The sequence below is a fragment of the Corvus kubaryi genome, unplaced genomic scaffold (genome assembly GCF_017639235.1).
Source record: "Corvus kubaryi isolate FWS band 111438036 unplaced genomic scaffold, C.kubaryi_AGA036_p1.0 37367, whole genome shotgun sequence".
Taxonomy (NCBI): domain Eukaryota; kingdom Metazoa; phylum Chordata; class Aves; order Passeriformes; family Corvidae; genus Corvus; species Corvus kubaryi.
The window spans coordinates 2,914,271-2,934,928 of record NW_024581119.1 but is presented as its reverse complement, the minus strand read 5'-3'; the positions used below and the strand labels follow the sequence as shown (position 1 = coordinate 2,934,928).

Genomic DNA, 20,658 nt, shown 5'->3' with positions numbered 1-20,658 from the left:
TGCAGAAGGGCTGGGAACTGCTGGAACTTTTGGGGATGCAGAAGGGCTGGGAACTGCTGGAACTTTTGGGGATGCAGAAGGGCTGGGAACTGCTGGAACTTTTGGGGATGCAGAAGGGCTGGGAACTGCTGGAACTTCTGGGGATCCAGAAGGGCTGGGAACTGCTGGAACTTCTGGGGATCCAGAAGGGCTGGGAACTGCTGGATCCTCTGGGGAACTGGAAGCTCCTGGGTTCTCTGAAGGGCTGGGAACTTCTGTGTCCTCTGAAAGTCTGGTCGGTTGTTTGGATCCTAAAGAACCCCCCACAAACATGACAAAAAATCAGAAGAGGCTTTGCCACTGAGCAGATCCTTGAAAAATGACCCCGCCCCGCTCCGTGCTCTGGGTTGTTTGGGTTCTCTGTCTGATCAGGGGTCACATTTACAGTCCCATCCTCCCACCCTCAGCTTTCCTGTCCTTGGAATGTATTCGATGCTCTGAAATGAGCAGTACAATGAAACACTTTGCTCTGGGGAGCTTGGGGCAGGTGCTGCTGCTCAGATCTGCCACCGAGGAACAGCTCCAAACTCATTTTGCCCCAGGTTCCTCATTTAAAAGCAGATCCCACACAGGGGGCAGCAGACTCTGGGCTTCTGTGTGTATCTGCCTAATTTTTGCCACCTCAGGGCAGTAAAATGGGACAGGCAGAGCTGGAGGAGCTGCAGTACCCGTGCTGGGCAGGTCCTGGAAGTGGAGAGATGCTATCAGCCTCTCTCCCCTCAGTGCAGGGTGCTGGATGATGCAGCTGGCTGTCACTTTGGGGCTGTAGCTGAGGACTCTCAGGGTGCTGCTTGTGCTCCATTTCTTCCCATCAGCTCCCAGCTGGTGCCTGGTGTCACCTGCACACCCGTTGGGAGAAACAATGTGAGGACTTTCTAGTCCAGAGCAAGAAATAAAAGCATTTATGTAACCCTGAAATCCTGTTCTCCATCCTTGCTGCAGTGCAGGTTTGACTCTTCCCCTTTTCCAGCTGGGGGAAGTTGAACACGAGGATTCCCTGCCTTGCCACAAGGAGTTAGGGAGAGTCTGGTGTGATTCCCAGTCCTCCAGGTAATACTGATGATATGGGAAAATAAAATTGTATTTCATGTGACCAGAGATGTGTTTGAACAGCTCTGGTGGAGAGGGAGGTGTTTTGGATTTACCTGAAGTGCACAAATATTTCTGTTTATAATGCAAAGGTTCTGATGCTTCCCCTTGCTCTGTTACCCTTTAAATGAAAGAAACCCCTGATTTCCAAATGAACCTTTACAGATCAGCATTTCTCAGCCCTCTTTTCCACCCCCAGCAGGGCCCTGAAACAGCTCCAAAAGGATTTCAGAGTGGTTTTGCTGGGAAGGAAATCATCTTTGTCAGCACCAGCTCAGTAATTACAGCTGGTTTGCCCCTGCTGAGCCCTGGTGGAACTGAGGTGTTGCCAGTAATTAAGATTTATTAGCTGTTTTCTGATTAGTGTAAATATTTGCAGCAAGTGATTAAAGCTGGGAATGGAAGGGAGAGGAAGGAGAGTTACTCCAGGCCTTCCAAAAATGGAGAAAAACACATGCAGAAAGTTTGAGAAATAGTGGATTAGGACAATTATTTTTTATCTTTCAAACAATTACATCTGTGTCGGCCACATCTTCATGCAAACATTGCTGCTCTGAAAGCCAGCCCCAGATAAACCAACCCAGCAGACACAGCTCAGGCCCTGTGGGGCTTTCCTGTGGGGTGTGAGGCGACAGCTCAGGTATTTTCTCAGCTCCAAAGGCAAGGAGGAAATAAAGGTAAGGAGAGGTTTTTGTTAAAATGTTGGAGAAATGCGTTGCTGGCCTGAAGGAGGTGTTCAGTGTCTGAACTGTGCGTTGTGATGTTGCAAATAATTCACTTTATCAGGGTGCTTTCAGGCTTGGGGAACGCCCTGGATTTAGAAAAACGCCGTGAGAAACAGATATAAAAAATCAGGGGGGACACACTGAGGTTTTTACAACTTCCCAGCTGGTATTCCCCAGGCCCTCACCCTCACACACAGCCCAGCCCTTCCCAAGCACAGGCAGGAGCTCAGGACCTGCTTTTCCAACACCTGTGCACTGCTCTAGAGCACCTTTTCTGCACTAATACCCGTGTGTCTGCCAACCTGATTTCTTTTTATTACTAACTCTAATTTCTATCTATATTCAGGCCAGAAAACACAACTCTCTGTTGTTTTCTAGAGCTCTTATTTAAAAATAAACCATCTTGGGGCAGGGGAGGTTACAGGTTCAGCTTTAAATATGTTGCTTGGTGATGCAAAACACAAGTAAGAGCTTGTTGATGTGTGAAAGAAAAGACATTTGCATCTGGGAGTGTTTTTCTCACATTTTGATACAGACGTGCACTGGAGCTGATAAGGCAGTGATTTTTAGAATAATGCTATTTATAGCACTATTAGAATGGCAGTTTTTGGTGTATCAGGTTAAAGGAGAAGAAAGGCAGCTGGGGCTTTGAAAATTGTGGTTACAGGATTTGGGGTTTATTTTATCTCACTGAAATTTTGTGCTGAGGTTCCAGGATTTTGGGTTCATTTCATCCCAGTGGAATTCAGCGCTGAGGTTCCAGGGGTTTGGGGTTCATTTTATCCCACTGGAATTTCATGCTGAGATTCCAGGGGTTTGGGGTTCATTTTATCCCACTGGAATTAATGCTGTTCCCCAGACCTGCACCAAGTTGTAGGGACGAGGGGCAGACCCAGCTGAGGTTTCACCCCCCCCCCCCCGTATTTTTAAACACCCCAAAACTGATAAAAACAAATTTTAGTGCTCAATCCCTGGGCCTTGAACTCTTACCTGGGAGCTCTATCCCATTGTCCAACAGCCAGGAAATCTGGGGCTGGGGTTTGCATCCCCAGGTGTAGCAAGACAGTTTGACACCTCCTCCTGCATCCTGGGACACTTCCAGTACTGGATGGGAAGGAGCAGCTGCAGCAGGAAGGTTTAGGATCAGTTTAGGGCATTTTCTGCTCATTTTTATGAGCGTTATTGGAGGGGACTGAGCTAAGAGCAGGATGATGTGTTAAGCACCATAAATTTGCATGGGAAAATGCAGGTGTGGATTTGAGGAGCTGGCTCTCTCTGTCCTGCTCCTCTGGAAAACAAATGCAGCAGGTGGGGGAACTTACCCAAAATCTCAACATTCTGGCTCTTCCTTTTGAAGTGCCTGCTGTAGTAGAAGCATCTGTAAACGCCTTCATCCTGCACTGTCACGTTGGACAGCTGGATGGATAATTCATCCCTGGAATAACGGAGCAGTTTGTACCTCTGGTCTCTTAAAACTGCGAGGAAAAGAAAAGCCAGCATGCCATGGGTGTGGGTACAAGAGAGGGAATCAAAGCATGAGGAGAGGTTTTATTTTAGGGCATTTAAAAATTTTTAGTTTTTACTGAAAACATCTCCTAGGACATCTCTGCTCTCCTTTCTCCCTCTTGAATTTCTAGTCTTTATTTCTTTCCTCCTGCTGGATGATTTACAGGAGCCCTCAGGGTCAGCCCAACAAGTCCATGAACTTTTCCCACAACTGCAGCACAGAAAATGCAACTTTCTGCCCTTAAATTGAACTGAAACTGGGGGTTTGTACAACCATCAGGGAGAAAGAGACCTCAAAAACCCAGATCTCAAAAACTCTTTTTATTTTCATTGTTTTTTTGGCTGGGGTTTTGTGAAATACAGAGCTGGAAGGAAATCACAGCAATTTATGGATTAAATATGAAAGGATTTTGAGACCACCATGATGTAAGGCTCATAACTGCCTTGTCATATTTGTAGGCAAGACTGGAAGGAACTGATTCCCAAAGTGGTTCATTGGAGAAGCAACGTGACAGAGGCTCCCGGTGGTGACTCAGATGAAGAATGAAAACCTCCATGTGCAGGGTCAGGTTTGGTTTCTCCCTAAACACAGTTGTTTTTCTTTTGTATTGCAAAAGAGTATCCAGAGAGCCTGAACTTCTCCAGGATCCAAATGATTTGGGAACTCCAGTCCTTGTGGGTGTTGCTCCTATGGATCCCCAGTTCCTTCCCTACCCCTAATAAATTGCCTCCCTCTATGGTGTAAAATACTGGGAACATAAATATGTGTGAAAAAAGAGACATAACTGAGGGAGAGGTGATTTCCTCCAAGGTCTTGTTAGTAAATAATCAGATTATTTGGCTGCAACAGGGGAGAGGAACTCCTCCCACAGCCTGCTGTGGATTTTGGGAGCTTGGATGTCCCAGCAGCACAGGGTGGGTTGCAGTAGCCCCATTTCCCACATGGGTTAGCCCCATTCCCCACAGGGGCTCAGCACTGCGTCGTTTTGGATCCCATCTGAACCGAATTCCCGTGCATTGCACCGGGAGTGCTGAATTTGGGATCCTGGATTGCACAGGCCCCGTTACACACAGGGCTGAGCTATTTCACGTTGCTAATGAGCACTCAGCCCATTTATTCTTGTAACTAAGTAGGAAAAGAGCTCCTCATGACATTTTCTGTTTAGAAATATTGGCAATATTTATGGGAAACACCATAAATTGGGCTGGTTTGGTGTGGGTGGCAAGAGCTGCTGGCTGTGATTCCTGCAGCAGCCTCAGAGGACCCTCAGCTCCTGAGCAGTTTCCATGGGAGCTGGGTACCCCATTTGGTACTTTATTATTATTATCATTAAAATCTAAAGGATTTCACAAGGAATATTGATTAGATGCAAAGGGGGAAGGCCAAGGCACTCCTCATCCTGCAGAGCTGTCGAATTTGGACCAAGAGGAGGAGACAGGACAGAGACGTGAGGTGGAGGGAAGAGGAGGGGAATGCAGAAATTGCAACTTTGGCTGTGCCAGCACATCTTAAAATCACTGCTTTTTCCCCAAAATCTCCTCCTGATGCACTGCATCGAATTCCCTGAGTGGAAGAGTGCGCAGGGCTGTGAGGAACATCCCCTCTCGTCTCCCTTAAAGCCACAAGTGCCTTCTGTGCTGATCTCTGGGTGCTGCTGAGAGCTCCAGCTCTTTCCTGGGAGCTCTGCTGCCAGACCCCTCCTGGGAGTTTCCATTTCAGCAGGAAATGATTTACCAGGACTTCTCTTGTGCTGGGAAGGGGCTGGAGCTCAAACCACCCCCTGAGGGAAGGAGTCACCCTGGCCAGGGTGGCAGCGGGGACAGCCCAGTGCCCCCAGCCCCGGTGGAAAGTGGCACCACGCTGGGGTTTCACACTTACCCTGCTGAGCGTTGAGGAAAATGGTGAAACCGTGAGGGTTTAACCACTGCAGGGTAGAGTTGCTGTCGCTGAGGGTGCTGAAGGTGCAATGTAGGTTTAGGTTTTCTCCCTCCTTCAGAGACACAGTGTCACTGGCAGCCCCTGGAAACCCCCCTGCCATTCACCGGGGGAAAAACAAGTGGGAAATTGTGACATGGAGCAAAGCACCGATGCTTGGCACAGAGTAATGTGCCGATTTTCCTTTTTTTCAAGGGTTTTTCTCTAGTTGTACATTGCCAGGATGGTTGTAGGGATATAAGCAAATCACTGTCATTGGACAGGTCTGTGTGGCAAAGGTTTGGGATTGTCACCTGCCAGCATGACCAGTTTTAGTTATTAAACCAGTTTTAGTTATTAGCCAATGAAATATTTCATTATTAGCCAGTAAAGAACTGATAGCAGACCCGTTTCATGCACTCCCTCCCTGTATTTAAACACAAACATTCAATTTTCAATTATTCCATTATTATAACTAAATAATATTTAAGGTCCCTTCCAACCCAAACCATTCTCTGATTTTATGTCCAGTTCTGGAGTTGTTGACCCTGACTTGCTCAGTGTGTGACTGAGCAGTGAATGCTTTTCCAGCACCTCTAAAAATGAGGCTTTTTTAATTCAGAAACCATAATGCTACAGCTGCTTGGGAACATCTTTTGAAAAAAAACAAACCTGGCCCAGCAGAGGTTACTAAAATGAAATTTCATTCTCTCTTCTCCCAGTTCGTTTCACAGGCAGGCAGTAAAACGTGGTTTTTTTCTCCAGACATTCTGAGACAGATAAAACACTTTGTGAAAACATTTGATGCCCTGGCATGAATTGCCTTCTCCAGACAAAATCCATGCCCTGGAGAATACTAAAAGTGGTGCCTGGGTTGGAGTTCAGTAAATGGACAGCAGGAGAGTTTTGTTTTTCACCCCTGTTTTGTGTGTTTTCATTTGATTTTCCAGGTAGCTGTCGGCTGCCAGTTCCCACTGCAGGTTGGGGAAATGAATCTTTCTGGGCTTCGGGGAAGATTTTCACATTCTTAAAATTTTAAATCCCTCAGAAATGAAGTTTTTTTCGGGCATTTTGCTGATTTTTTTTACTGCTCGAATCAGACTTAGCTCCCTGTAGGACTGCAGCTCCTCATGGGTATTGTGGCTGTGCCTGTCCTTGAGAGGACCTGTGGCAGGAGGTGAGAGTTGTTTGAGAGTTGTCTGTGGTTTTCCACAGGCCCCTCGGGTATTTCTGTCCCCGTGATGGTTTCCTGTCACCAACACCAGCGTGGGGTCTGGCAAATCACACCTTTGGAGGTGAGAGCGGCGGGGCTGAGCAAGAAGAGGTGGGGGTGTTGCTTGCTTTTCCAAACCAGCACAGAAATGTAATTTCCGTGGGAGACCACTGGAAAATGGGCTTCATTCAGAGCATGACTCACAGGGCAGCTCTTCCTGCACGGGGGCTCTGCTCTGCAGCCACTGTGGCCCACGCCAGGACGGTCACTGAGCATGGGAGATGTCCCCCTGCCAGCTCCAGGGATGGGGGCTCTTGCACCATGCGGATCCCACCTGGAAAAGCCACTCTGGCATCAAGTACAGTGATAGATTCACTTTCTCAGCAGGGAAGGGCAACAATTTCGTGCTGGAAATTGCAGGTTGCACTGAGCAGAGTGGTTCTACTCTGGTTGCTATTAATGGAGCCCCCAGGAAGTGACAGAGCTCCTTGCACTGAACCTTGCACTCAGAGCATCGGTGCAGAGTTATCTGTGAGGCTGTAGCCCACAGAGCCACCCTGTTTAATGAGTTATTTTTGTCCTGGCTGCTGACCTGTGAATGGAGCTGAATTAATTCTGGCAGAGGCAGCAGCTACAAATTCATCCTGCAGGAGTCTGTGGCAAAACCGGGGGAGAGGGGTTGTTCTGAGAATTAGCAAATTGTCAGCAAGAACCCTGCAGTGGTTTCTGCTCCTGAGTCTGCCAAGGAGGGAGAGGGAATATTGCTCCAGCACCAGGATCGTGCACTCATTTCTCCTGCAAAGGTCAGGAGTGAAGCCTGCAGGGATCCTGAGTGTGGATTGCTTCTTTGCTCCTTCCCTCCTTGGATCCTTCGCTCTTTGACACAGTCAAATATGAATCTCTCACACTCCCCTGTGCATGAGAGACAGAGGAGGTCGAAGTAAGCTGCCTCCTCTAGCAGGAGTGAGGAGATTGAGCATCTAAAGTGCTTTTCTTTTCCAAAGTACTTTGCAAGTGCTCCCTAAATTACTCTGACTTCTATCAGCCTCTTTTTATGCAGTGCATGAACAAAAGCACACTAAGCAGTGACCCTCTGTCCAAATTTAAGGCAGAATCTTTTGATACCCCAATACTTTGCCACCTCAAGCGTGCCACCAGCTGCTGGAGGTGACTCGATCTCACTGATCCTGGGTTTAGGAGTCAGTGAGCTTTAGGAACGGGGTGCCAATATTTCCCTGTCACCCAGAGACCGACAGCACAGCCTTGTGCCCGGTGTGCTGGAGCTCCGGGAGCAGAGTTCTCCGAGCTGGGCTGGAAAGGGGAGCTGGGATGAGACAACCCCCATGGCTTACCTTGCCGCAGGAGCAGAGCCACGCTGAGCAGCACCCCGGGGACGCTCATGCTGTGCTGAGCTCGGGCTGGGCTTCCTCTCTCTGCGGGGCTGCTGCTGCCGCAGGTCCCTTTTCAGCACGGGGGGAGCACATTTACCGTGACTTCATCAGCACCGGGGTCTTGCCCCCTTCCCTCTCTCTCCTCTGTCCACACCTCGTGTTTGTTTCCTCCGTGTTGGCGACTGCTGAGAAACCAGAGACCTCACGGGTCCCTCAGACGGAACTGGTGGGCGACAGGACTGGTGGGCGGACTTTGTCTTGCACCCCTCCAGCTCTGCCTGCCTCAGCTCAGGGAGAGATGCACGGAGAGGGGAAAAGGTAAAACATTCGAGAAATACGGGTTTGGGGTCACCCTGCTGCAGTGATGCCACAGGATTTAATCCCCCGTGGAGGTTTAATTGCCCGGAGGCACCCGGGAAGGGAGCACTCATATGGTGGATGTTGGCAAGGTTGCTTGAAAACCCATTTAAAATCCCTGGATTTAAACAACATCGCTCTTGTGCCACTCTGCTGCTGTCCCGGGAGGTTTTTGCCTGGCTCTGCCTGCGGGGATGCTGGAGAAAGCAGCAATGGGCGAAAGGGAATTTCTGCGAGCGGTTTGTGGCTCTGCAGGGAGGGCAGAGCTTGCTGAGGCGCTTGGGGACATCAGCAGCTCCCAGGGGGCACAGTTTGGGTTCCCCGTGTCCCCTTTGCAGGTCTGGTTATTCCAGTTTAGGGCCCCCCCGGGGTGTGATAACCACGGACATCACATTTATCCAAGTCTATTTTATGGTTTGTGATTTCCAGAAAAGAAGTTTTGGCAGATCCTCTTCTGGCCCTCCATTGCAGCTGCCCAAAGTTCGGTGTGGACAACTCTTACCATCAAAATGAACTGAGTTTAATAAGATAATTACGGTTTAAAACCCGTCTGCATTTGCAGGATGTGGGTTGGAGCAAAACGGACAAAATGGTTAATTATAAATCCATTGTGTGTTTTATTTGTGATTCATTCGGACCTGTTTCCATGAAACTTTCAGGTGCAGGGAAGGGCATCACTCAGTGGGCATTTGGTTGATAGAAGCTATGGTTTTACGCTCATCATCATTAATCAATTTTACTGGAAAACAGAGCTGTGGCTCACGAATTTAAAGCAGTTAGGTTGAAAGATAAAACTCTTGCTGGATTAAAAAAATCCAGATTAAGAAAAATGTGTTGGAAAAGTCGGTTTGGTTGGAAAGTTGTGCCTTCAGTTCCACACAACCAAACCTGAGACTGGAGTAACTCTGGGGAAAAACTGAATTCAGAGGGAAAACTCCATCCCTGAGCATGGAAAACCAGAGCCGAGAGAATTTTGTGCCATCTGCTGCCACGTAAATGAATTTCAGCCTCAGAAAAGGAAAAATTCTACCACGCTCCAGAGGAAATCTGAAATAGGAAGGGTGCTTGGCATCTTTATTAAATCACCTATGAGATACTTCTGTCTGACTTCCAAGAATTCCATTTAATGTGAGAAGCAAATTAAAATGCAGTGGTTGTTTTAACAGTTGTTAGCACTTGAAACTGAGATTAAAAACAACCACCCACCCTCCCTGCCTGCCCCACCCCCAAAATAAAAAAATACAGATGTCACAGGTAATTACAGCTATTTTTGGCAATACAATTATTGGGGTTTTTTTAACAGCAAACATTTTTTTTCCTCAAATAAATACAATCTGCTCACACTAAAAAAAACCCCAACATAATAAACAGAATGATACAACAGGTTGAAAATGAAACAAACAAACAAAAAGGAGCCGTTGATAAGATCAGGTCTGAAGAGATGTGACAGAGAGAAAGTTTGGAAAATACATTTTAATGGGAAATAACGAAGGAAGTGGCTATTTTCTGTTGTGGGTCATGAGGATTCCCTAGGGAATGCATTTGAGGAAGTGGGGAGCAGCAAGAAGCGATTTAGAGCCTTTGCAGCCACTCGCAGCCACTGTTAATTGCATTTATTTTGTTCCTTGATCGCCATCCCAAGCTCGTCTGCTCCCCCGGCCCTTCCATTTGTGACTGAAAAATCATTCCCTCTGTGCCGCTTTTTAAAGAGACGAACCCAAACCACAAACCAAAGCCATCATTTGGGGATAAAAATGATCACTTTCGTTAAATTCACTGGAATTTAATAGCAGAAGGAGCTGCTCTCCGCCAGCTTCTGTCTGAAACTGTTCAGCTGGAGTGAAACGGGAAATAGCAATTTTTTTCTGAAGTTATTATGGTCTGGATCCTCATTTTGCATAAACAAGCAAAGCTCTGTTGATTTGGGTATAACGACAATTTAATTCTTGTCTTTTTCTAAGCCATAAATTGCAAATGATGAAAATGAAACATTAATTCTTGGCAGGTTTGCAGCTTTATTTCTTAATTGTGGAGAAAGGGAAAAATCTGGGAAGTGCTGTTTGCCTCCTGGAGTAAAACCTGGGATGTGATGCAGCTCCCAGTGAAGGAAAAGACTCTGGAGGGATCAGGTTTAATGTTCTGGGACAAAACACTGGAGTGATGTTAAATCCACATTAATGAGCAGCAACGGAGTGAAAGTGAAGCAGCAATTCCTTTGTACTCTTGACTTCTCAATTAGACATTTAAAAGGAATACCTTTTTTCTCCTTTTTTCCCCCCAAAAAGCTTTTTCAACATGAGACTGCTTAACACAAAACCCCCAAGAAAACTCAAAATGCTGAAGAAAATAAGATTTTTCTCCCTGTGATTCTTGACACCTAATTGGAGACAAGACTACAGTTGTCAAAATATTTCCCAAACATCCAAAAATATATATATATATTTTAAAGAAGAGTATTTTAACATCTACCTCCTCAACCAGAACACTTTTTTCTCTATTTCTATATGCAAAGAGCAGCTACCACCACTCAAATTGTGCATTCAGGTTTTGCTCCTTCTCTGTTTCACGCTTCTAAAAGAACTCCTTTTAATGTCACAACTCCAGCAGGATCTGAGCAGCCTCCACTCTTTCTACAGGCAATAAATATTAGAATATAACAACATTTATTGCCCCAATTTACACCTCACTGGCATGAAACAGAAAATCTGGAGAATTCATATGCCTCAGCAACCAATTTTTTTTTTTCTTTTTTGGTGTGATTGTCAAATGTTTCATTTCAAACTTTTGGCATGGAGGAAAACAAGCCAGAAAATGCTCTTCAGAATGTCCGTACACAGCCAAAAATAGTTTAAATTACAACAAAAAATTAACCTGACAGCAATAAAACCACACAGGAGCAGGGTTTTTTTCCTGCCCTGTCCTAAACTTCCTCCCTGACTTTTCAGTTCCATCCCTGCTATAATAATGCCTAAGGTGTGTTACACAGTCCTCAAGGTATAAATAACAGAATATTCCTATGGATTGTGGGAATATCCGGGATACTGCCCAGGATGCTGACTGTAAATATGGACAGGATGTGCTGTACCCTCCCTGGCGAGCTCAAACTTGAGCTCAACCCCTTGGGACTGGTTTGATCCCAATGGTTTTGCCTCGTTTGGGAAGAGGGAATTGCAGTTTGTCACTCCTCAGTTGTTGTGGCAGCTTGGGGGAGGTGACACCAGCCCTGTGCAAGCGGAAAATCCACTCAAACACCACCCAAAATTTGACTTTTTAATGAATAATAAACATCAAATCTGGCCAGTGTTGACTCCTGTGCCTCTCACCCATTTCAAACGAGGGCATGCAGCACTTTGAGCAGAGGCAGAGCTGGGCAAGGACGGCAGAGAGTCTCTCCTGCCACATCTGAGCGGGCCTTGGATGCTGTTTTTTATTATTTCGTGTTTTTAATTCATTGCCCAGAGCAGCTGAGGCTGCCCCATCCCTGGAAGTGTCCGAGGGCAACCTGGTCTGGGAAAAGTGTCCCTGTCCATGGGACTGGACAAGCTTTAAGGTCTTTTCCAACCCAAACCAGTCTGGGATGATCCCATTTCTGTGAATACTCAGACTTGTGGCCCAAACGAAGAAAGGAGAGAGCCTAAATCTCTTTCATCCCATTTAAACACATCTTTAAGTACCTGCTGACAGCAAGTCTGCCCTGCTGAAGTGTCTGCAGCAACTTTACCAAGACTGGTAATTTTAGATAATTCTAATCCTAAAAATCCCTGCTCTGATGGCACTTTATGTTATAAATACCCACTGTGGTGTATTTTGTGGTGCAGCTGGTTTGAGCATCCTGCAGGCTCTGGCACCAAGAGGATCCCCCTTGTGATCCCAAACATTTTGGTTAGAGATGGAAACCCTCCTCTTCCACTTTTCCCCCGATCCCAACCCTTCCCCCAGTGGATAAATAGCATCTTAATAAGCCAAATGTTGTTCCTAAATTTAAGAGTGCTGGGTTTTTTTAGCTGCTTTGTCTTTATGACAGATGGCACTTGGGAATTAAGGGTAAGGAAGCAAAGCACTCTGCAGAGGCTGAATTCCAACAGTTTTTCATTCCATCATTCCTGGAGCAACCTGCTGGCTGCAGAATCCCACAAAGGGAGACAAAGCCACCTCTGGGTTAATGGCCAGCACAAAAATCCCGGTATGAAAGGGGAAAACCCCTTTTCCAAAGCCTTCTGAAGGGAATTCAAGTGGCACAAACCTTTTAGGCTGTGTCTGGGCACAAGGGTGGATGTCAATAATCAAAGGAATAAAAACCCAAATCTGAACTTCCTAAATCTCTCAGGTTTGGTTGGAAAAGGCTTCTTTAATCTCCACTTCAAAGAAATTCCTCCCAGCTTTTGTTGTGCTGACTTTTGATGCTCCAACTTCACCTGGACCTGATGTGAAATCCAGAATTTTCCTCTGATGCAGATCAACACCAACCAAAGCACAACATCCAACAACATTCTGAGCACTCCCAACTCTGTCTGCTCAGGCAGAGCAGAGGAATAACCTGGTGCTGCCTGCAGAGGCAATGCTGGACTCTCATTTCCAGCGTTGGGGACACACTTTATTTTCATGGAAAGTGCTGAGGCTTTGGGGGCTATGAGCAGAGCAAGCACGTGGTGCTGAACAAGCCTGCAGATGCTTTGCAAAAATAGCAGTGAGAAAACAGCCCCAGCATCCTGCCTGACCCAGGGCTCACTGTTCCTACCGTGGTGCAGTGAAAGTGTCACCAGAGCTCCCTTCAAGGTGGGGAAACCAACCTCGAGCTGACTCTGTGCTGTGCAAGAGCCTCAGGCTGGATTTTCATATTTTTTCCCCCCTCAGATCAGCCCCTTTAGCTGAGAATGAGACTTTTTTTATGGCTGTGGCTGTGTGAGATATGCTTGGAGTGACCCACTGGACAGATGATGAGGATTTTTCCCACTGTCAATAAAACACAAGGAAGAAGAGACATTCTCCAGCGCTTGGAAAGGCCATGGGTTGTCCTTGCTGGGCTTTCCCCTACTCCTGGAGCAGGGTTTCTCTCCAGTTAAAGCCTCCAGTTGGTCCATGTGTGAGAGGCAGGATGGGAGGGTCTGTGAGCTGCCAAACACCAGTGTCTCCCAGTTCTTCGCAGGAGCAAAACCCCAGGTAAGGAATCTGTGAGGAGAGAGATGGAATCAAGGCAGTGAGCAGGGACTGAGCTGGGCAATCCCAAGGGATGTAGCCCTGCTGTGCTACTCAAGGGTTTCACCCTTTTTTCTCTCTTTCCCTCTCCCAAAGTCCATTTTCAGGAAGTGACTGACTGACTGTGCACCACTGCTTGTGCAGAACACTGGGAAGAGGAGATTACACCCTTGGAATGCACTCTGAAAATGTAGTTTTAAATGGAATGTAGCTTTAAACTGAGCATAGTTTCAAATGGAATGTAGTTTCAAATGGAATGTAGTTTTTTAAATGGAATGTAGTTTAAAAAATGTAGTTTTAAATGGAATCTGGTTTTAAGTAGGGGCCACATCAAACTAAATGTGGTCCCAAACTAGCACAGCTTTGGAGGGAAATGTGGATGTTCCTGCAGCTCAGGTGTCCCCACATGAGCCCTGAATATGCGAGAGAGCCTCTAAAAGGCTGGCAGAGAGCAGGAAAGGAGAGAAAGTATAAAAACCCATTATAATTTCCAGCTTTTGGATGGTTAACATCTCTTTAAATGAGAAGGGGAAGTGCTCTAGGGCTGAAGTGCCCTGCTCGCTGTGCTGAGGGGCTTTGGGGCACTCTGCACAGCTCCTGGTACCCACAAAGCACCAAACAATCCCTGCAAACCCATCCCAGGTGGGCACCTGACCCCAGAGAGCACAAAACAATCGCTGCAAACCCATCCCAGGTGGGCACCTGACCCCAGAGAGCACCAAACAATCCCTGCAAACCCATCCCAGGTGGGCACCTGACCCCAGAGAGCACCAAACAATCCCTGCAAACCCATCCCAGGTGGGCACTTGACCCCACACTCTGTCCCAGCCTCTCAAACCCTTCTCCTTCACCCTCCTGACAGGAGTAAAACTCACAACAAAGCCTGGTTCAGCAGATTGCAAATTGTTTTTCCTCTCTGCAAAGCCAGGGCTTTGCTCCTTGCTGGCAATTACCTTTCGGACCATCTGTACAAAATCCTTGGAGTTCTGAGGCGACAGCCCTTGGAGCTGGCAGGTACAGGCCTCCAGGGAGGATGCATGAGCCACTATCAGGATGTTATTTCCTGAAATAAAAGGAGAAACACAGGTTGAGGAGGGAGGCAAAGCCAGATTTAGGGGCTGGTGCTCAAGATCAAGCAGACATTTAAAGCACTTTATCATATAACAGCACATCATTAATGGGGAAAATGTGATTTGTTAACAGGTTTAGAGCGTTTCTTGGCTTTCAGGGTAATGGTTAAGCTGCTCCTACTTAGTTTAAAAATGCTTCCTGGAGATACCAAGAATTCCAGCAAGGTTTCAGCAGCGTTGGGAAGCAGATGCTTTCTGCCTGTGCAGAAATTAATTCCTATGACAACAAACACTTTAATTTCACTGGCTGGCTTTCCACAGTGGCAGCTTTACGTTGCCATTTCCATCCTCCTTTACAACCAATGCCCCACTGGGCTACTGAAGTCTGTGGGCAAAGCCTTAAAACCAAAGCTCAGAATGCAGAGGCAGGTCAGTGAAATGAAATCAGTGAAAACACCAGAATTTAGCAATTCTGAGAATGTTGTGAATGAAAGATAACAGCTGGGGATTTAAAAAAAAAAAATTCAGTATTGTGTTTGGAGAAATGTTCTAAGGTCTCTTTGGAGGAGGAGCTCAGACAGGGGAAGGAAAATGCCCCATTTAATGCTGGGAACACATAGCAGAGGGCAAATAACTCATTTATGCCCTTGGGAAACAGCTGCCATGGGTAGGGATCCCTAAAAAAATTCTGCTATTTAACTTTATGGCCTTTTCTTGTAAGCTGAGTGTATCTAAACTCAGTTCTGATGAACACAGGGGTTCCCAGTGCTTCTGGGAGAGAGGATGAGAGATTCAGGTGTGGGAATTCATCCCCTAAAGAGGGAAAAACTGGTCAGGAATATTAGAATCCACATCCCAGCCTGATTGGCTTGGTTTTCACCCCCTCTGCAGCACTCACCTTTGCCTTTACATTCACTGATGATTTCCTTTGTTACCTGGTAGCTTCTGCTTATGTAGGTATCATAAGACTCAGAAACCACCAACTTGCTGACAGGAATATGAGGTCTGTGAGCAGAAAAACGCATCCAGTGAATGGTAAAAATAAAGAATTCTAAGTGCAAGGTCTGTGAGCAGAAAAACACGTCCAGGTTGTTTTTCTTTACCTTTTCCTTCTTTTTTCAAAGTTTTAATGTTTCAATTGCTTATTCCACCTGAGGGTTCTTAAACACAGGGGTGCAACAGGACAAGGGAAAGACCAGGATTTCAGGTGATACCTAAAAGCAGATAAGGCCTGACACAAAATATCTGTCACCAAGGCCAAGGAGGTGGCACTCCTGCATGTGTTAACTGAGCCCAAACTCTCAAGTTTTAGGAAAAGCATAAAAAATGCTTTGGGGGTTCCTTGGAAACACAAAAGATTCCAGGACAAGGAGTGCTGGAAAGAAAACCTCCATGATCAGGAATATGGCTGGAATTGCCATATTTGGTTTATAATAGGCCTTTTTCAGGTCATGTTCAGCACAGCAGCCTCAAGCCTGCTCCAAGTTTATTTTGGGAGCCTCAGCAGCTCTTCCAGTCAGTGCCTAAACATCAAAACTCAGCAGAGTTTGGTGCTCAATCTTCAAATAGGCAACAGCAGACCCTCTCAGCCCCCTTTTGTGCTACCTGTAGGTTGTATCAACGCTTAGAGTAGCTGCAGCTAAATCCACAGGGGGTATCCAGGCTGGCAGAGTGCTCCCAGACACCCACTTGGTCCACTCAAACAAGCCTGGCTCTATCCGGATTTTCAGGTTGTTCTCCTGTTGCATACCTGGAAAAGAGGGAGAGGAGACCAGGTATCAGTGGGAGTAGCTGGGGAGGAAGAAAGCAGCTTTAGTGCTTCAGTTTGACTGTTAATTTATTTATTTTCTATGGAAAATGAAGTACTGAGTGCATGTCTTTAATATATGCCAGGGAATGTCAGCCTCTGGCTGGCAGCTGGTGCAGTTAGAAAAGGATTCCTTATGGATTGTGCTAATATAAAATATATTCCTATGGAAATTATAGTTACCATCCACTTAGGCCCATGCTTTTTATCAGTTGGTCAGTGTTTCATGCAGAAAGTGAGGAGAATTCAGCCTCTCCCTCGTGGGTTCTTACCTTTCAGGATATTGTGAGCTGTCTGGACACACCGCAGGGATGGGGAGCTGTAGATGTAGTCTACAATGGTATTTGTTTCTAGCAAGGCTTCACCTGCAAGAAAGTTTTGATCTTTGTGAATAAATGCAGGTAAAATGGCATTGCAAGGAGCTGCTTCTCATAGGTCTGGCCAAAAAAACACCCAGAAAAATTGTAAAGGTCTTGGATTTGATTTAATTTCATTTCATTTGTAAGCTGTAAATCAAATGATTCAACACAACTCAAAGCTAGCTTAATTCAACTGGCTGGATTCTCAGCTAGCATAAATCACCATTTCATTACACAGGTGGGAGATCACTGCAAACGAGATAAGAATCAACTCCACTGTCAGGGTTTTGAATATTCCTGCAGTGCCTCCGGGAACCAAAGGAGAGCAGGGATCTGCTCAGGCTTGTAGTGAGCAGCAGCCACATTTTTGTTCTGTTGGAAGAGCAGGACAAAGGAGGGGGAGCAAGGAGGGGACATTAACCCTGACAGTGGCTGTCACCATGGCAGGCTGACCTAGAAATCTCTTGGGAGAAGTGGGGTCATTTAGAAGGAGAGGGACATCTACCAGCCCTCTGTCACAGGGAAGCTGCTCACGGGCTTTGGTCATCACAGGAATTATGGCAGAAGCACCATCAAGGTCACACGGTGCCACCACAGCTGCAGCCGTGTCCTTGGACCCCTTCAATGCCACCAGCAAAGCATGTCCTTGGAACCTTTTAATGCCACACAAAGCCAGTCCTCAGATCCCTTTATTGGCACCAGCAAAGTTTGTCCTCAGACCCCTTTATTGGCACCAGCAAAGTTTGTCCTTGAACCCCTGAATGCTACCAGCAAAGTGTCCTCAGACCCCCTGAATGCCACACAAAGTGTGTCCACAGACCCCTCTAATGCCACCAGCAGTGTCCTTGGAACCCTGAATGCCCCACAAAGTGTGTCCTTGGATCCCTTTAATGCCCCACAGTGTGTCCTTGGATCCCTGAATGCCCCACAAAGTGTGTCTTTGGATCCCTGAATGCCCCACAAAGTGTGTCTTTGGATCCCTGAATGCCCCACAGTGTGTCCTTGGACCCCTTTAATGCCCCACAAAGTGTGTCCTTGGATCCCTGAATGCCCCACAAAGTGTGTCCTTAGACCCCTGAATGCCCCACAAAGTGTGTCTTTGGATCCCTGAATGCCCCACAGTGTGTCCTTGGACCCCTTTAATGCCCCACGAAGTGTGGTGTGACACTCCCAGCCGTCCTTCCGTCATGTGCAGATTGCAAACCCCGCTGCCATGTGGCCAGGAGTCTGAGCATCCTCCTCGTGCTGCTGCTGCTGCTGCTGCTGCTGCACAGTGATTTATTTGTGTTCAAAAAAGCCAGGATAATTTTAGCTGCCCTAGTTTGGATGTGACCAGTGAGGAGTGCTCGGAAGGATTTGAGCTGGAGAAAATGCTCAGTGCTGGAGCTCGTGTCTTTAAGGGGCTGGGCTCCCCTCATCATCACAGCTCTCAAGATGTGCTCTTTGAATGGCAAAGGATTTTCTGTCTGTACACAAACCAACAGGCTCAGCAGTCAGGGACAAGGATGGGGAGGGTGGGAGAACACTGGAAAAGATTTGGGCTGTGTTTATGACAATATAAAGCCAGGCAGATTGATAAACGTGTATTGGTGAGGCAAACTGGAGACGAAAAAAGCGCATTTTGCATGAGGTGCCAGTCACACTGCTGCAGCTCTCCCCAGCATCGATAACAACAAAATCTTCCCAATGCACCCATCCTGCTGATGGCTCTGATTTCAGCCCATGTCCTACACGTCCTGCTTTGCCTTTTCCTCAGCTGCAGCAGCTGAAGGAAATGAGCTGAAGGAGATTTCCTTTGAAAGAGGGAAATTGCTGGGGAAGGTGAGGGGACTGCAAAGCTCCTTGAAACGTTTAAATCCCATTAGCTCAGGGCATCCAATCAATTTCCTGCCTTGCACTTTACCTTTCTCTGATGGGGGGTGTGGGAGGAAGATTGTGAAGCTTCCTTGGGCAAGCTCTTTGTGGAATCATGGAATAATTTGGGTTGGAAAAAACCCCCATGGGTAGGGACACCTTCCACTATCCCAGGTTGCTCCAAACCCCATCCAGCCTGGTCTTGGACACTTCCAGGGATGGGCAACCTGTGCCAGGACCTCCCCACCCTCACAGGGAAGAATTCCTTCCCAAAATCCCACCCAAATCCCACCTCCTTCAGCTCAAAGCTTTGCCTGCTGAGCAGCACTTACCCACGAGCCTGGCCTGGGTGCAGCCCAGCACGGTGATGGGAGCGTCCTTCTCGTAATCCCTGAAACCACCACTCCTCTGAGGTAAGTTGTGAGGCATATTCAGGTTACTGCGCATGTACCTTCCTGCAGGGACAGGTGCCAAGCTGGAATTATTCCCTCAGACAGAGGCAGAAACATCACACCTGATTTTCCCCTCTCCCACCACCTCGGCTGTGCTTTGCAGCTCCTGCCCAGGCCTGGCTCGTGAGCACTTTTTCCCATGTAAATCCATCAGGAATCTCACAGAATTAAATCAAACACCTTTCACCAGCTCAAAGTCAGCACAGAATGTTGTTAAGGTTTTAAAATTTTTCTTTAGAATCGATTCTCCCCAAGGCAAAGTCACTTCTCTCCCACAACAAATACACTTTTACAGGAGGCTGGAAATGTCAGAGCTCTTCAGGCACAGTTTAGAAAGAAGGGAGTTGTGAAATCATCCTTCAAGAAATTGGTGGTTTTGAACAGAAAAAAGACTTCTAGGACAAATTTCTGATCAGCTTTAAGGCCAACAGAGCCTGAAGTTATAATTTTTTCACTATAGTCTGAAACCCAAGCATAACACTGGGTTGAAAACACCAATTTGTGCCCCCAAAACCACTCTGAGCAGTGTTATTTTCATTCAGGACTGAGAGCCAGCAGTGCAAAATATTTTCTTGATGGTAGCAAATGTTTTCACTGAACACTGGCTACCAACATCATGCCTGCTTTGCTCTTTGGTGATGTAATTGTAGAGTGTACCGCAATATTTTCCCAAATATTGGCAAATGGAGTATTTCCTCCCTGGATTACTTTCTGCTGCTGACTGCCAGCACAAAAAGCATCATTTTATGTAAACAACCACAGCTTCCACCAGGCAGTGGCCACTCCTAGGAAACCCCCCGGGCTCACCTTTGGCATCGAAGCACTGGGACAGCCAGTACTTCCCAAAAACCACATCCATCCTCTCCCCGTGCCTGCAGACGAACAGGCAGCGCTTCTGAGGGCCCGGCTGGCTGCTGATCCTCAGCGGCTGCAAGGGAAACAAAAGCAGCTCTGACCTTCAGCAGAGACATCTGAGAGACCCACAGGAGCCAGCACCAGGCCCCTGCTGCTTTGCCCTTGTGCAAACACCACAGGGAAGGCTGCAGGATTTATGATTTTTATGGATTTATGGAGCTCTTTGGGTATTTATCATCCTGGTAAGTTTATGCTGCTGTAAAGCTGATGAAGGGGGCAGAGGATGGGGCCCTAAAGGAGGGGGAATGATGCCTTAGGTTTTAACTTTTATATTTTTCAAATCTCGTGCTGCTCAGTGTGTGACTCTGGAGTTTCTTGTGGCCTGTTCATTTCTGCTCTCTCAGGCCAGGCAGACATAACAAAGCCTCTCCGGGCCTGCTCTCCAAGGACACCCAGACCGTCCTAGGCCAAAAATATAAACCAAAAGCCTCTGAGAGGGGGGCAAGCTGAGGGGAAATTACATCATTAACTGAAGCTTTAATTGGAGAATTAACCCTGATATGCCAATGAACCAAACCTATAAAAGTGTGAAGAACTCGTGACCTGGGGTCCACCTCAGGGTCCATTTTGAGAACAGCCTCTGGCTCCCCAGGGGTACCTTTGAAGGCCTTTCAAATAAATTCCTACCTTTATTCCCTTACTCCTGTCTAGTCTCTGTTTTTAGGTGGCCTCTCAAGGCATCACTGCCACCCCATCCTCTGCTGAAGAGGCAGTTTGGGGACAGGGCTGATTGTGCCATTCAAAAACTTTGTAACTCGTGCTGCAGGCAG

General features: G+C 47.0%; 2 protein-coding genes across 3 annotated transcripts in view; both read right to left on the bottom strand.

Annotated features, from left to right (window-relative positions):
• Positions 1–8,101, bottom strand: part of CRTAM (cytotoxic and regulatory T cell molecule) — an 11,916-nt gene extending 3,815 nt beyond the window's left edge. Inside the window, exons 1-6 of the mRNA XM_042034080.1 lie at positions 7,840–8,101; positions 5,239–5,391; positions 3,176–3,328; positions 2,844–2,975; positions 708–878; positions 1–290 (exon numbers count right to left, since the gene is read on the bottom strand). The exon at positions 1–290 is cut by the window's left edge and continues 130 nt beyond it. Coding sequence (XP_041890014.1) covers positions 1–290; positions 708–878; positions 2,844–2,975; positions 3,176–3,328; positions 5,239–5,391; positions 7,840–7,888 — 948 coding nt within the window. The 5' untranslated portion in view covers positions 7,889–8,101. The remainder of the gene's footprint in view (positions 291–707; positions 879–2,843; positions 2,976–3,175; positions 3,329–5,238; positions 5,392–7,839) is intronic.
• Positions 8,102–13,080: 4,979 nt separating this feature from the next.
• Positions 13,081–20,658, bottom strand: part of UBASH3B (ubiquitin associated and SH3 domain containing B) — a 58,144-nt gene continuing 50,566 nt past the window's right edge. For both annotated transcript variants that reach the window (XM_042034077.1, XM_042034078.1), the window contains exons 8-14: positions 19,781–19,901; positions 18,854–18,976; positions 16,581–16,673; positions 16,107–16,251; positions 15,400–15,506; positions 14,385–14,494; positions 13,081–13,404 (exon numbers count right to left, since the gene is read on the bottom strand). In XM_042034077.1, coding sequence (XP_041890011.1) covers positions 13,267–13,404; positions 14,385–14,494; positions 15,400–15,506; positions 16,107–16,251; positions 16,581–16,673; positions 18,854–18,976; positions 19,781–19,901 — 837 coding nt within the window. In that variant the 3' untranslated portion in view covers positions 13,081–13,266. The remainder of the gene's footprint in view (positions 13,405–14,384; positions 14,495–15,399; positions 15,507–16,106; positions 16,252–16,580; positions 16,674–18,853; positions 18,977–19,780; positions 19,902–20,658) is intronic.